This window comes from Caloenas nicobarica, chromosome 5 (assembly GCF_036013445.1).
Source record: "Caloenas nicobarica isolate bCalNic1 chromosome 5, bCalNic1.hap1, whole genome shotgun sequence".
NCBI classification, from domain to species: domain Eukaryota; kingdom Metazoa; phylum Chordata; class Aves; order Columbiformes; family Columbidae; genus Caloenas; species Caloenas nicobarica.
Genome location: NC_088249.1, coordinates 50,313,507 through 50,330,482, shown reverse-complemented (window position 1 = coordinate 50,330,482; position 16,976 = coordinate 50,313,507). Strand labels below are relative to the sequence as shown.

Here is a 16,976-nt window from a genome sequence, read left to right as displayed (position 1 = left end):
AAAACCAAGCAGACTTTTCTACCTTTTATAGAGGTTTCTACAAAAATATTTTTTCTGTAACTCTTATTCCCATAGCTGAATTCTAGTACACATTTATACAACTTCTCACTGACAAAAAAAAAAGATAGGAGCAAGTCCAGTAGCACAATTGCCTGAACAGTCAGAAAAGCAACAGTACAACAGAACAGTACTGTCAGAAGATAATCTAAATCTCACCTGCTAATTCAACCTACCACTTCACCAACCTGTGTTTTATTCCTGTTAACAGAGCAAGATACATGCAAGTCTGCTAGTACTTTGTTAACTGATCTCACAGTCCAGAATTGACACTGTGCAGACACCAGCTTAGATTCTGATACTAACAGTTCAGAGAAAGAAAGGGATTTTTCCTTCCTCCATGAACTGTGCAAAAGGAACATGCACAATCCAGCATCTTTGTTAACAGACCACACCAGAGACCTTTTGCAAACTAGGTAGTCCAGTGCACAGCTTTGAAAAAATTTAGATCTATAGTTACTTCACGAATTTCAGAAGTGCAGAAGGAAAATGAGGAAGTCAAATCCTATTAGTTTTCCAATGAAGTCTGAGGTGCAATAGCTGTCAGCCTTTGAAAATTCAGTTTTAAAAAGGAAGGTAGAAGCTCAGTGTACCTGAACTGCAGTAGTCATCATGAGAATCGAACATAGAGTCAATTACTGCACTGTTTGTAGTTCTGTAGTTGATAGAACTGTTAAAACTAAGGGGTGCTAAGGGGTGCTCTTTCCTCTAACCGTTACACCATAAGAAAAAAATAATATTCAAATACTTGAAAAGCGGTAAGCCTAAAATGCTGTATAAAAATCCTGATCCTCCCTCTCTTCCAAACAGGTTGAATGTTGAGAAGATGATGGTCAACACAGCATGTGGCTGCTGCAGGCCACGTCAGCTTCTTAAGCAGGAACTCCAACTACCATGCGAAGACCCAGATAATCCTAGAAAAAGGCTCATTACAGAAATAATTGTATTTAGGGGCTGTGTTTGTGACTTTGACAGCTGCATACACTAGCCAGACCCCCAGATGGCCTCATATACCTTATCTTTTTTTAAATTAAAACACTGATCACAATTTCATACTTCCACTGTGACTGCTCATTGCTGGGAATTCTCTTGTATTGATTATACAGCATAGCCTTGCAGCAAGGCTTCCTGAGCAGCTACCTGGAATGTCAAAGAAGTTAACTGATAAATTACTCCTAATCAAAAGAGGGGTGAAGGGGGAATGCAAGGGAGAAAACAAACAAAAAAAAAATATGGACTGGGTAAGGCCTGGGAGGGAAGACCATGTCAGACACCAACGGGCCTTGCTCAGGGTGATATTTAACCAGAGGCTAAAAACTGGCCTATACACTGTGCAGTAACAGACTTTGACTTTCAAATAAAGCAGAAGGAATTGAATTTGCTAAGTTATTTCTCATTATTTGACCAATTTTAACTGAAAACAGTCTGGTAGGTTCGCTACAGTTAAACTAGGACATGTGGAATAGCCCATTACTTCACTTGGAGAAGACAACTGAGGTGATCTGTTCCTTTTCCTTTGAAAATGGACACAGCACTTATATTTTTCATCCATACACTGCTGCAGTCAGAAAGCAAGTTACTACATGAACTAAAAGCTAGTTGTGAGGTTTCTACATGCATCCATAATGTGGTGTGACATTTCCAGATGCATCATTAACACAGACATGTAGTGACTTTTGGACACAGCAGAAATTTGCAGGGTAGTTCTGTGCAGGAAATCAAAGACTGTATGTGTCTAACATGGCACAAGTAGTTCACTCACAAGCAATTTCTACTTGCTGCTAGTACACATTCTTTATTACTTTGTTTGCAATTTACCTAAAGGTGTGAACACATAAAAGCTCATAGTGCCCAGGTATTCTTTTTTCTTTTAGCAAGCTTTAGAGAAGTACTAATAATCTAAAGCATGCATTTAGAGTTTGAGTGACATTATTTAGCACTTCAGATATTCTTTTACAGCAACAGCAACTTTTTCTACAAGTCCTGCCCCTGTGTAATACAGGTGTGTGCTTCATAGCCTCAACCATAGCCCACCATTACATCAGTTCACTGTAGCATGTAATATACTTACTGTTGTTAAACACTATAGGAAGAAAGATTTTACATCAAGATTTTTTTATTTACAGTAGAGTATCTGTAACACACAACCAAACACACCAACAAAAAAAAGCCATAAACAAACTCAGTGGGGGAAGCAGAGATCTGCAGGCCAGGTAAGACTCAACAGAAGAGAACCCACTAGTAGTTTGCAGGAAAGAATTTACAATTACACATCAATTGTTGTTCCATAACAACCGATTTCATGCAAGTATTCTTTACACTTCCATGCCCCAGACAAAAAAAGGACAGTTTGATTACTGTTCTAATCATTTATTTAATCTTAATACGTTCTTCTGATGAATATAGTCTAATATATAGTCTTCTATATGAAAATTCTCCACTTAATTTGACAGAACTTTGTTTTATACAAATAAGACAATCACCATAAATGTTACATACTGGAGTGTAGGTCAAGAATGACTATACGCTACCTGTTTTGCTATTCAGTTATTTTCACATGCCAATGCCTGAAAATACTGCACTTAAAACAATAACACTGTTTACTGCAGAAATTACTTTGTCTGCTTGACAGGATACATCACTTTGGTAAGTTAACCACCATTCACAAGAAAAAAAAAGTATTTGTCCTTAATTTGTTCACTTTTCTGCTCATGGCTTCATTAAGCTGACATTTAATACAAGTGTGAACAGTCATAAGCTTAACACAGTCACCATTGAAAAGACACTTTCCCTTACCCTCTTCTTCCCACAATCTTAATGCACATTTTAGCACAGCTTGAAACAAAGCAAAGTGAACTGAAGTAGTGCAGTGTGCTTCAAGGTGTCCTTTAATGAGGGCACCAAACATTTTCATGGGGGACAGAAGTACAACAGAATTTGGAAAAAATGAAATAGAAGCTCCTCCTCTGTCTTTGCTAAGACTCCCCTTAGTTCAGCACATCAGATTTTTAACATAGCAGCCAACAGCATGGTTAATATAACAGGACTAATAAAGAGACATATGGCATCCAGAGGACAAAACGTAAGGCAGTCATTAGCATTTTGCCAACTGCCCAACCTGACTGCTGGATCTACTGATGAAGATTTTCAAATACAATGCTTTTGATTGAAGAGTCTTGATTACCTGCTTGAAAGGCCACAAAGGGCCAACTGTTCAAGAGAACTTCTGCAAAAAGACCAGGTCTATAGCCAGGTTTTCAGTCATAACATCCATAGTTACCAGCCATTTCTGGGAAAAAAACCAAACCAAAACAAAAAAACACCACAAAACAACCAACCAACACAGACAACAAAAACCCAACACGTATCCCCCAAAATCTACACACCACAGCCAAACCTTTGTTCCTCATTTTTCATTTGCATTCAAGTACAGTCACTAGCCTTCACTCAAACCAAACTATAATCACCCAGTTCCATCATTTAACTCAAAACACTGAAGAAAAAAAGCAAGGCACACTCAACCATGTAGGAATCCTGTCCCTTTCTGTGTACTGGGCAGCATGATAGGAGCCTCATTTAAATGTATTTTCAATATCATCACTATCACTCTAAACCTTTATTTCATGGGCATACTTGGCTGTATGTGTTGTAAGAAACCACTTCCAGGCTTCCTTTAAATAACCTTGAAGAAATCTTGATCTGAGGTTCAATTCTCACATCAACAGCAGCTGACTTGGACCACTATGACCTATAGTACTCAATGACAACTGCCCACAGTTTACTGCACTACCTCACCTGCTTTGTTTTAGCAGCTTTTATGCACCTCAAGGCTTGAAGAGGTGTGAGCCAAAGCTGTGCCCGCTTACTTCTGCAGAGAGGCTGCTAAGAGTTTGCTGATGTGGAACAATTTACAAAGGCTTTGTCTGTAAAAGCTACTAAAAAAGCCGAGCATTTTCAGGCTTTCTATTCTCGGTCTCAACACAAGTCTTCTACGCCATGTTAGATCTTTTTGCCACCACTGACAGACAGGAAACTGTTCAGATACCAGTTATTCAACCTCTCAAGTTTTAAAATTACTGTACACTGGGGAAAAAAACCACACATTGATTAAAAATACATTTTCATGCCTTAGCCCTTCAAGGGCCCATTTCTTCAGTCTTCTCCTTTTATACAATACCAGACTCTGTAGTTAATTATATCACATCATTGGGACTATTACTTGTTAAGTCTGATGGAAAACAGAAAACAGAGTATTTAACTTCAGTTTGACCAACAATGAACAAGCATGTACTCGTTCACCATCTACCAGAGAAGCTCACCTCGTTATTCAAGATAAGCCCAAGGATTAATAATAGCTTTTGTATTCAATCCACTTTCCAAAGATAGAAAACATTAAGATGTAAAGGATTACAAGATTACTACTTTAAGACTCTGGGTCCTGTGGCATTTGCCAAATACAAAGATTGGTGACACTCAATATAAATGTTCCCTTGAATCAGACTCAAACACATCTTGGAATCTGCACTTCCATTCAGTACAAGACTTGTGGCAATGTTCAGCTTCACAAGGTTTTGACTGTACATTAACATCTGAATTACCAAGCAGCATCACATTGGTTTCTTCCAGTTCAGAGCAGAGGGAGTACCTGTTAAAGCTACTAAGGTAGAATGTCACTAGTCATTTCCAGTTGAAATCCTTAGCTTCCACATCTATACCAAGTTTCTTTTAACAAGTTTAAAAGCCTGATCTCTGCAAAAAAAGGAGCACAAGACAACCATCCCACCCTTTGTGTAACACACTAAAGCCATTTTTAATGTCAAAAGTCACTTCCCTGTACTGTACATTTTACAGTCTTAATTTCAAACAAGGGTCAAATTCTATTAAGGCAGGGAGCTGGTATTGGTTAACATTGCAGTACTCAGACAGTGATGTACAAGACATTTATTTGCAGTATGATGACAGTGATATAAATGGAAAAACCAAAACTGACATGGTTAATATTAAAACTGTTCTGAGAGCAATTCACATAATCTCTGAGACACAGCTTCTTTACTTGTTCGTAGTGTGAGCCTATACATCTGAAAAAGAATATAAAACATTATTTTTTAAACTCAGTTTGGTATTAAATGAATGCACAGTCAATTAGTGAAAGCTACCTTACTTGTTTTGTATAGATTTGATAGGAAAAAGACCTTGAGTTAAAAAATTCATAGGCAGTCAGCCACAGAATAATAGTTCAAACCACAGGCTGGAGTACATTTTCAAACCTTTGTTGAGAATTACCATTGTTCTAATATTTTTAGGCTTTGACAGCAAGGTGTTATCCAAAATTTTTCTTTAAGAGGAGTAAGTGTGGAAAAGTCTAAAGAGTCTCAAGCACCACGTCTTCAGAAAACAGGAGACTTTTCACCTAAAACTTATTTTTAGTCCTCAGTTAACTTCGATAAAAACTCTATCCAAATGCTTGAGAAAAAATATTCTTAACATTGTATTTGTTTGCTTATGTTTTCTTTTAGCCATTCTTCTATTAATTTAAAATGGCAAAGGGAATTACATTTAATCTTGTCTAAGGTACACAACACAGAAATATTAAATGTTTCCAATCTTCAAGTGAAGAGGAGACTCCACACAAAGATCTGTTCCAACAGGAAAGAGAAGTGCTATGAAGAAGCAGCTTACCAAACTGGGCCAGGATCAGCTGCTACAATTTCATTTCTTGTTGGGAGTCTGCAGTCACAATTAGCTATTGCAATAGCGATTTTAAATAAATACCTTAAGGAGTTTCAGATATACGCAGACATACAGTGCAAACAAGAACTTCTATTTAAGCTGTAGATACTTAGATACCTGTGCCTGAAGGTTGGGTTCAAGGCGCAGCAAGCATCCAATCTGAGTAGTTTTTGTATGTATGATACCAGCACCAACAAAATTAGCAGGATTGGGATCCACCTCCTCAAGCAGGGCTGATCCAAAGCCAATTATCTATGAAAGAAACCCAGAAGATTTAGATGTGAAGACAGTGGGATACTGAGCACAGCACAGTCTACCCAAGCACAGCCACTACCAACTAGCAAAACAAGTAGGAGACTAATTTTTATTTAAAGTGTTCAAGACATTAAAGAACTAGCATATATCAATTTCATAACAAGTTTTTGAAGTGACAGAGTGACCCTGATAATGAGCTATTCCTGAAGAAAAGGTTCTTCTTGAAAACAACTAAGAAATAGTGACATTCAATGTAAGTCTCTCCTGTTTTTGATAAAGCCATTCCTGTCTTACACTAGACACTTCTGTTTTGCCTAAGGCAGCCAGTTCTACAAGTCATTTGTTGTCTTTTCTGACTAACAACTCTAGTTTAAATCAAGGTTTGAAGTATCTTCTAATTCAGTTTTAAGCACTGAATTGGTGTTTTCTTAAATAGCTCCAAGTTTCCAGCTGCTATTGAAAACAATATCTAATTCAAGCCACATTGAGAAACAATCCATTCAACCCAGCACTGCCAAGGGTCTGTTAGACAACACTGACTTACACTTTAACAGAATGATCCAACTGCCATATCAACCAAGATAAACAAAGTTTGCTTATAGCACTACCCTTGCACTACAAAGTAAAAACACACTACCACCCACCTTTGCTTTTGTTATCTCTGCATCCATTGGGTGTTTTGCTTTAAAGATATTCTGTACTTCTTGTTTTGGACTGCAAGACAAGGCAAGATGAATACATTGTGTAACACATGTATTATATACAGCATTGTTCAATAGCAACTAATTATATTGGGAGAGTTTGTAAATCATGGAATTAAGTCTGGGATGGGGCACTGCACCAGCTACATTCACAATATACCCTTTTTCTTCCCTTGGCCCACCACAAGAGCCCCAAGCCCAAATACAGACAAAGTCTTACTTGCTCAGTTGCTTCCAACGCTGAAAAAAGTCTTGAGAAGACATCTCTGTTGGCTGGAAAAATTTATTCAGTGTGATGGGTAATTTTACCGAAAGATTTTGAAATGTTCCACCATACCTGCACGTGAAACAGAAAGAACACATTGTGTGCAGCAGTGTCAGCAGCTGTTCAGCCTAAATCAACTAAACAATTGAGGATGAACAGTAAGGTGCAATTGTTTATGATTAAAATCCATCAACTGCAGATGTTATTTCTAAGATACAGTTCTAATCCACTGTTAAATAAATGTATTTGCTCTGTTAGACAACACATGAAAGCGAATTGGCAGAACTTCTAACAAGGATCTCTCAATTTCGACATAGTTATCCTTCTAGATAGCACCCAGAGGAGTGAAAATATACCCCTGTAAAACATACCAGTAAGAACCAGTTTAGACTAGAATAACAGAATGTAGCCCAGAAATCAGGATTTCCTAAAGGATGATGTTGAATGGACATAAGATTCTATTTTTGGCTGCATGCATTTCCAATCCAAGTTGTTTGCAGAAATGTTCTTGGTTTCCAGAAGGGAGAAGTCACTGCATATGCTACTGTCAAGATTTCTTAAGCAAACAGGAATGCTGCTGTTTTATACAGACAGTGGAAAGAGAAGTCATGGATACATTTTATCAGTAGCTGCTTCTTCATTAGTGGTTTTTGTTGTTGTTTTTTCTTTTTAAATTGCATCGTTCCAAGTAGATTCCTCACCTCCCTCAGTAGCTTAAAGCTTTGTTAAATCAATTTTTCAAGTAATTGTCTACCCAAGACAGCTTTTATGTGTCCATATTCTACACTTCAGTCAGAAGACCAGGACAAATTTAACATCTTTCATATATTTCACTAGCATTTAAATCCTGTGTTTTACCTGAATTGAATGTTCAGGATTGGAGCTTCCATAAAGTCTGACACACATTCAATGTTCACGACCTGCTGAACCTGTGCACCTCCATCCACTGTGGGGTCAACAGGTTTTGTCTGAAGATTCAGGCATAAGAAGTGGTTAAGGAAACTAATAAATGAATTGATGACTTAAAAAAAAAGGGCAAATCCTCCAATAAGCTATATGAGGAATTAGCATCATGTACACTCATTCTCTATATGCTACTGAATATCCAAAGCTCAATTCTTGTACAGCAAAAAAGTGTGCTGTTTTTGTTTTGTTTTTCCATACTCACACAGCTAGAAGCAATAACCCCCACAATTCTCAGTTATTTGAATATTCTTAAAGAAAGATGCCCTCAAAAAAGTATGAGGGCACAGACACACTTCACAATAAAAACCACTGGACCATATAAAAAACAGCCTGGAGAAGAGAAGGCTGAGAGGGGATCTTATCCATGTTTATAAGTATCTCAAGGGTGGGTGTCAAGAGGATGGGACCAGACTCCTTTCAGTGGTGCCCAAGAATAGGAGGAGAGGCAATGGGCACAGACTGAAGCACAGGAGGTTCCACCTGAATATGAGGGAAAACTTCTTTACTTTGATGGTGACAGAGCCCTGGAACAGGCTGCCCAGAGAGGTGGTGGAGTCTCCTTCTCTGGAGACATTCAAGACCCGCCTGGACACATTCCTGTGCCATCTACTCTAGGTGAACCTGCTTTGGTGGGTGAGTTGGACTAGAGGATCTCCAGAGGTCTCTTCCAACCCCAACCATTCTGTGATTCTGTGATCTCATTTTGATGTGAACATTACAGTGACACTTTGAGTCAAACAAGCTTGATTACAGATTCTACAAAAATCGTGAGCTTGTAATACCAAGTGTTAAGGATGAACTGTAAATTAAAGAGCTTATTTTACAGTATCATCATTGTAGTGTACACATATTTTTCTGCCTCCATCTCAAGTCTGAGGTTATTGACCAATGCAGTAATTGAAGGACACCACCCCTATACCTCTGCTACTTCATGACAGCAGAGAATGCAATAGAGTTACATTACATATTTATTCAGCCTAATTTCCTCCTTATTTCGAAGTAGTATTCGTGTAACGAGATCTATCTCTGCTCAAGACTTGTTCTTTCTACAAGAACTCTAGAAAGTTATCAGCAAGTTTCTCATTTCTTCATGTTCAAAGGTCACCATGCCTCAATCCAGCAGATTTATTAACATTTTGTATAGCATAAACCACAAAAACCAAATAAGAACAGACACATGCTACTGCATTTAAGGATATTTGACTGCAAGTCATCTGAACAGATTACTGTTGGAGTAAAATTCAAGAACTGTGTTGACGTCTTATTACCATAGAATATGAACATACGTCCTAGAAAGAAAATAAGAGAAAAAAGAATGAGATCAGAACTTTCAGGCACATCACATGTAATCATATTGAACTACCTGTGCTTCAAGTATCTAATACATTGTCTTTCTACCTTTCTGTAAAACAACTTCTAATAACAAAGCATAATTTACATGGTTTGTCTTACCAAGATATTTACAGCTCAAAATGAAATGACAGATTAAAACAAGCCATTAGACCTCTCTGTCTGTAGCTGTCAAACAGGCAGTTAAATAATCAGCAGAAGTCTTCCAGTTGCTGGAGAACATTACTTTTCATGTAAAGAAACTATTATTGTGCCAGAAGCAATGCAGAAGGGGAGAAGCAAGCCATCCTAGTGTTGGCCTGTGTTCAATTCCCAGCTCTCTCCTAGATATTTTCAGTATCTTGTACATTAATTTATTATGACAGACATCTGAAATGTATTGTGTTTCATATATTACAATAAGCTACACTATCGAGAAATAAAAATTGAGAACAGTCCTTGATAATCTTGGCTGTATCAGCCTTACAACTAGGCAGCAGGAGCTGGAGTGTATGGTACCACTTAACACTCCCACTTCATCTCAGGTACCAAAACAACCAAAAAATTTAAGGAAACAAGAACCCATACAGAAGCCAGGGACACACAACAGTGAAGATCCTAAGACAGGTTAGGCCCAAAAATCACATATCCCTTTTAAGTAGCTGAAAAGCAAGTCCTATTCGCAACAACATGCTGGCATCAGGGCTGATAATGCAGACAGCTAACCACTTGACCTGAAAGCTCTTACCCAGGTTCTGTCGAAATTCAGATTTCAATCCAATTTGTAGCAACTGATTTTCAAATAAGACCCCATTATTTTTACACACAAACCTAGGGGAAGAGATGGAAAACGTGTTTTAAATTGAGCCATATTAAACAATATTTAGATCCACAAGATTCAGGCTTTACACAGAGGATGAAGATTGTGGTTAATTTACAGTGCATCAGTCTGTGAGAGAGGCCATTGCAGAAAACTGCAGTTAGAAAAGACAATTTTACAACCAAAATCACCACTTGAAGAATACTAAAAGAACTTAAATTTCTATTTGATAGGATGTCTGAGAAACTACAAAGTAAGCCACAATATGCTATACACACACACAGAGTCTATAAAGGACCAGGCAACAGACTAGGATTTTTCTTATTCATATTCTTGACAACTTCTGAAACCCATTAGGTTGGTGCAGAATTGAAAAGTTTGAAGCTTTGACTGTTTAAACCTGAAAGAAAAAAGAATCCCTTGTTTTACCAGTTCTGTATCACATAGATCAACTGAGAGCTGTATTTTTTTTTTCTACTTTGAGAGAGGAAGCCCATTTTGCAGTGATTTCAGTCCTTTCTGTCACCTTTCACTTAGAAGTGGAAGAGGGGGTCAGCGTACAAGGCACTTAAAACACACTCCCAAACATTGGTATATTTGACAATTTACTCTTACGGTTTTCCTTTATTTGTGAATACTTGCAAAACTTAATATACAACCGGCATTGACTTATTTTAGAGCAGTGTGTGATAGCACTGACTCATAAAGGCAACTCTAACCTGTGTATTCATGAGCTTGTCATTAAATCCACAGCATCTACAAAGGTGTTCTAGTCACAAGTCTGACAGTACATGTTTTTCTAGTCTTGCTGGTATTAAGTTAATGCACAATATAGTTTTGCTTTTAACTATATTCTGGAAGTTGCCCAGCCTTGCAAGGTTTTAGTGTTGCTTACTTGTGAAAAAGCTCATCAGCATCATGCACAGTATCAGCTGGTTCCTCAGAAACTACCTCAGATGAAGCCAGGTCAGGGCTAGTTCAGGCAGCACAAAGGAAGAAAGGCAGTAGCGACAGAGATAGCAGGAGTTAGTAAAGACAGCTTAGTGCTTAGTTATTTCTTTTACCTCCTTCCTCAAAAATGGCACTGCTGAGTTTAATGCATGAAAGATTTATTAGCTGCCCTAGCTCAGTACACCTAGAAAGGTTTTAGGCATTAGGCAATGTTTTCCCCCGCTTCTCTCCCCCACCCCACCCCTCCCTGATTTTTAGGAACCAGCAATTCTTCCCAAAGACAGGAGACAGCTGAAGGTGTTCAGTAGCTTATAACTCCTGAAGAACCAAGTTCTTTTAGGTGGTTGTGACAGCAAAAAAGTTTTAGTTCAAAACCATACATGTAGATGTATATCAACTACTACAAATAAGTGCTTTGAAGCAGAGGCCTCATCAACATTAATGGCACTTGAACTACAGCTGCACAATCAGCTCTTAGAAAGACACAAGTATTAAGTGTAGGCAAGAATATACAGGCACACAGAATGACTTACCCAAGCAATAGATTAGAAACAAAAGTGACAATAGCACTAAAAAGAGGCAGGAAACTGTAAAGGCAACTTCTCAGTATCATTAGAGAAGCATTTCATCATCTACAGACAGACCAAGGGGTTGGGCAATGCTATACTTTCTTCTGCAGAAAGAGAAAACTCTTTTTAGGTAACTTTTGCTTATGAAGCTACTAGTATTTGTTTGTTTGTTTGCTCATCCTCTTTTAAAACAAGGTCTAACAAGCCTGTGTAGTTTCTTTAAGTCTTGGTATTGTGTAGCATGATTAAATATCACTTATTGCCTTCCAAGAGAAACACAGGAAGAAGTCTTTATCACTGCAAAACTGCAACAATGCATTGCCAATTATAAAATTTTGATGAAAGTCTCAATGATCCAGGCAGATTAGTTTCACTGATTATGACTTTTATATTAAGACGCATTGCAAGTTTGTTATGCCTCATTCAAAATTTGGTACTTGAAAACAGTAGCACGTTCTTTGGTCAATAAGATGACAGATTTTTTGTAAAGACATTCTGTGATCTTATACTATTTATTTCCAAAATTTCTGGCAAATAACATCTGAGTGTAGTCACAGTGGATTTTAATATTAAAGGGATTAATAACACATTGAACCCACACTGCACTTGGTAACATAATTAAGATATTTGTGTCAAATCCCCTTTTTAAAAAACCAGAAAAGCACTTGTTTCTTTTTTTCCCCTTTTCACGCCTGTTTGTCAGACAGGAGCAGAACAATTTAGGTATATCTTGAAATTCTGAGAACCAGTATTTCTGGACATAATCCATCTCACTGTTCCAGTATCAGCTTGCCATAACTGGAAAGACACAAGAATACTTTATGGAAATAAGAATAAATGTATTCACAATAGACCAGACAGCCCCCAAATTCAAGATGTATTGAGATGCATAAGCAGCTCAGTTTAACAAAGAAGCAAAACCAGAATGAAAACTGGGCAATACTGTGTGGCTAATATACTCAGATTGATTACTACGGATTCAGTTTTTCCATAAGCAGAGGTCCTCAAAGACAGTACACGCAGCATAGAGATCAAAAACACCTCTTGCCGCACAATTACCACTGAGGAATGCATTCAATAAGCTGGAACAAAACTGAAAGTTATCTGTATGTATTTTTTTCTCTAATCCTGTTTTAACAGACAGCTACTTCTTCAGATTCCTTACAGGGTAAAGTAATTACCTCGCAAAGTTGTCATCAGAACCAGGAGCAAGAGGTGCAACTGCAGAAGCTGAATCAGAAAATACATCCACCAGCAGGCTACCACTAGAAGATGGTGGGGGAGCTGAATTGGTGAGAGGGGCAGCACCCAGACCCAGCAGATCCGCAGATGGAGAAGGAGTAGACTAGGGAAGACAAGACACCTAGGGGTTATGCTGCACCAAAATTAAAACAAAGCTGTCTCTTTTGCACAGACAACTAAGTTATAGCAAAGTGCCTCTCACCACCCCAAATCAAACATTGAATAGACATAGGAGGCTTTATGAATGCAGTTACCACCTTGCATTTCATCAAGTTCATTTACAGATGTGGTTTTCTTTTTCCTATTTCTTCAAAGAGAGTTAGGTCTATCTAACCATTAAATAAAAAACAAAACCAAAAAAAATCCACAGAAAAAACATCTGTTGTCTGTCGTCTGCAGAATCAGATTCTAGACAATGTTTACCCCTCTTTTTTCTCCCCCTGCTTAGTTTCAAGGGAAATTAAGTACTGTAGGGAATAAAATTCGAAAGTGTTGCTTTTCTTTAATGAAGAATCCAGCAAGAAAGGCAGTGGCTTTTACACAAACCTAGATTAAAATATCATGACATCTTTAAAACTTAGTCTAAAGACTAAATTTGTTGTGATACAATGAAAAATTCACTGGCAAAAAAATTTTCAGAAGTCAATTAGTCAACTACTGAAAACAAACAGTTGAACTCCAATTCGGAACATATTGTTGGCATTTAAACCAGGGTCACACCAAAGCCACTGATGAAGTTAACTTAGTGGAGTTTATTACACGGCTGCAACCCATAAAGTGAAGATTATAAAGCGTAACATAATTTTACTGCCAGACACCTCAGTCAATTTGGCATGCAAAGAATATTTGGCAACTTTTCCACTAGAAAGATGTTATGCTTGGAACATCTACTCTTCCATACTGCAATAACTAAAAGTTAAAGGATTACGGTTCAACAAACTGGGCAGAGAGCATGCTACAATATTTCCTCCTCTTCGGTAATCTACTACTACATCTCAAATCTAATTAGAAATTATGCTAGTTATCAAAACCAGAAACAAGTATTATATTATGGGAACAATTAATCCTACCAGCTTTAATTGCCAATAAAATGAGAAGTTTCAGCTCAGAAAAGAAACAAGACTGTGGCCTTGTATATGACATAACTGAACTCAACCAGTACTATCAAATAAACGGTAACAACGTTATATTTATTTAAGGACATCCAGGTTAAGTCAAGTGTTGTCCACTTGTAAAATAAAACAATACAACCCACAACAAGATGCACAATATCTACCATGTTAGACAAAGCAGAAGAATTACTGATTGTTTGAAATTCAAGTTACTCCTTTTAAATATGTTAATTTTTTTATCTCTCCTTCACTGCAAGGAAGTTACCATTTCTAAATTTACAGTAATATTTTTCAAAGTAACAACGTAAACAGGATTTTTTTAGGCTGCAGACAGTTTGTCTGCATTTACATAATATTTCCAAGGGAAAAAAATAACACTCAAGCATGGGGGAGAAGCAGCTCTATGTTGCCCTGTTACTTTACAGCAAACACCTACCATCTGAAATTTGAATGGGAGGTTTTAATCCCCTAAAGAAGGCACTTGAAGCAAACCATTCTTTTCTCACTTGTATGCCATCTAAATGAGTGAAATAACAGCTTTTAAACTCACAACAGCACTGGCATTGACAGAGGCAGGTTCAGCACTTCCATTCATATCAGAACTCCTCTCCTTTTTGATTTCTTCCAGATCAGTAACTGTGCCTGGGCCTTTCTTCTTCTTGAGTTTAGCCAAAATAGAAGATTCTCTCTCTGGAAAGGGAGGCATTTCTTCCAGCACTGTAGCCTTATCACAGGAAAAAAAAGTGTGCTGGTTAAATATACAGAAAAAGCCAAACCAGCTTTTAAGTCTTTGAAGAGTTACACCTTTATAGATTGCAAAAGGTAAAAGCAAAAGTAATTATCAGCACAGGAAATGACTATGCAGTTTACTGTACAGTGATGGAGTAGAGTTGCTTTTTTAAAAAAAATAAATTTAAAAGCTTCTGAAGTACCCCCAAAGCAGTTGTTCCAGAGAAGTGATATGCTCGTGTTCTCTTGAACAATGCTATTAAATTAAAAAAAAAAAAAGTTTGACCATTGCAGTTCTAATGATCCTTAAGTCAAGCAGACCTAGACTGAAACCACAGAAGACTTCCAAAGGATGTAGTCAGATCTAAGCATTTATTAGCTGTCAAGACTACGTGTGCCATGCTCTGGTCAGATCTGAGAGCGTCAGGTTAAACACTGCAAATTTCTAGAGAGAAAAAAAAAAAATATTCAGCACAATAACAAGTTTCCTGATCACCATCAAGGAAGTCCTCAAAACAAAGCACTAGACTTTTGGTATCTGAATACTACAGTACCTGGTACTATACCAGCTTTTATTGGCTTCCCAGCTCCCAATTAGCATGCTCTAACAGCTATTTATCCCACTAAAGGAATAACGGCTTTGATTTTTGCTTTAAGTTAAAGATGACTACATCCGAATTAGGTAGACTAAAAGAATCAGCATGAGCACTGTGGATCTTTAATTCTGCATAGAGATTTCTGAGCAATCAGGTAACATTTAGCACACTTTACTTGTTGAGAGAAGACACAGGTAAAGACTTCTGCAAAATAATAATAATAATACAAAAAATCTTTATACCTACCAGTATATCAGTACTGGCAATAGTACTGAGCCTCAAATACTCAACAGCTCTCTGCTGCAGCTCAACATCAGCATTCTTTAGCTGACTGTCACTACGTAATACATCTTGAATTGTAGTTTTGATTTCTGGAAACAGGTTCACAAACTTGATGTAGGTAGACAGGAGCAGAGCTCGAGTAGGAACACTACACAGATGAAACTTGGAATGTAGCAAGTTGAACTGGATGAGAGGACTTAAAAGATGAGAAGAAAAATAATTTGTTCAGTTTTTGTAGACATGATGATTCAACTCTTGCTAGTAATGCATTAAGGATTATTTGTTAACTGGCCTTTAGGAATATTAAATAGACATTAGATTCTTTACAGAAAGTGTTACTACTTCAATTCAGTATTTCAGGTGTCTTACCTTGATCTTGGATCACCTGCTATCAGATTACCAAATTCTCCCAAGATGTAGCCACCTACTTTTACAAGATTCTCATGGCATGCTGGAGCTTGAAGGGCCTGTAAGAACATATTGATAGTCATCAATCTCTAGTGTATCAAAAAAGATCTTTTCTGTCACTTCCACGTCTAGTTTCCTAGCCTGCTTTCCTGTAAGAGCAGACCATAGGTCTAGGCACTATAAAGCATGTATAAGAAAAGCATGGTAGGTGGTATGACTTTGAAGAAGAATCTCTAACATAAGCATTACTTGCTTAAGAGCACTCTTAGGCCCATCTAACAGCACTGTGGAGCTTTAAGGACAGATACAGCTGTAAGATGTAAAGATGTAAGGTTTCCCCTTACATCTTTAAGGGTGTCAGAAGGATGATAATAATTCAAAATTTGCAAGAATGTGCTGAAGTTGTCCAAGATAAAAATACTGTCTTTATTGAGTATGAAGAAACCCATAGCAGGGATGAGTTCTGAAAGTCAGATTAAACATTCAGGAAAGGCAAAAAAAAAAAAAAAAGCTAGAAGCCCATATGAAAAAAGTGTTCTCCTTTAATAGGTCAAATTCCAATTTTATCAGATCCTGAGCAGAAGGAATGGGTATATGCTTCCAGAAGGATCATCAGGTTATCACTCTGAGTGTTTTGGATTCCTGCATGCAGAAAACTCAAAAATTTAAAAAAACCCAAACCAAACAAAAACCAAAAAAACCCAACCAACAAAACACACAAAAAAACCAAACACACACAAACACACCATGCAGGGGGTGCAAAAAACCAGAAACAGCAGCAAGATGCCCTGTAAAAGGCTTCTATTTTAGCTACATTTCAGTAATTTTTCAGGTAACATGACCACCTTACTAAGCCATGCATCATTCAGTGCCACTCACCAAGATAACAGAAAACCCAGAAAAAACCTTGCCCTCCCTCAGAACAGTACCAGGTGTATTCTACATTACTTCAGCCAAAGAAGCT

At 37.5% G+C, this 16,976-nt stretch overlaps 1 protein-coding gene across 2 annotated transcripts in view; it reads right to left on the bottom strand.

Annotated features, from left to right (window-relative positions):
• Positions 1-2,155: 2,155 nt before the first annotated feature.
• Positions 2,156-16,976, bottom strand: part of AP2A2 (adaptor related protein complex 2 subunit alpha 2) — a 55,427-nt gene continuing 40,606 nt past the window's right edge. For both annotated transcript variants that reach the window (XM_065635763.1, XM_065635764.1), the window contains exons 12-22: positions 15,974-16,071; positions 15,569-15,800; positions 14,548-14,721; positions 12,825-12,988; positions 10,052-10,134; positions 9,174-9,263; positions 7,867-7,990; positions 6,964-7,080; positions 6,687-6,756; positions 5,905-6,039; positions 2,156-5,135 (exon numbers count right to left, since the gene is read on the bottom strand). In XM_065635763.1, coding sequence (XP_065491835.1) covers positions 5,058-5,135; positions 5,905-6,039; positions 6,687-6,756; positions 6,964-7,080; positions 7,867-7,990; positions 9,174-9,263; positions 10,052-10,134; positions 12,825-12,988; positions 14,548-14,721; positions 15,569-15,800; positions 15,974-16,071 — 1,365 coding nt within the window. In that variant the 3' untranslated portion in view covers positions 2,156-5,057. The remainder of the gene's footprint in view (positions 5,136-5,904; positions 6,040-6,686; positions 6,757-6,963; positions 7,081-7,866; positions 7,991-9,173; positions 9,264-10,051; positions 10,135-12,824; positions 12,989-14,547; positions 14,722-15,568; positions 15,801-15,973; positions 16,072-16,976) is intronic.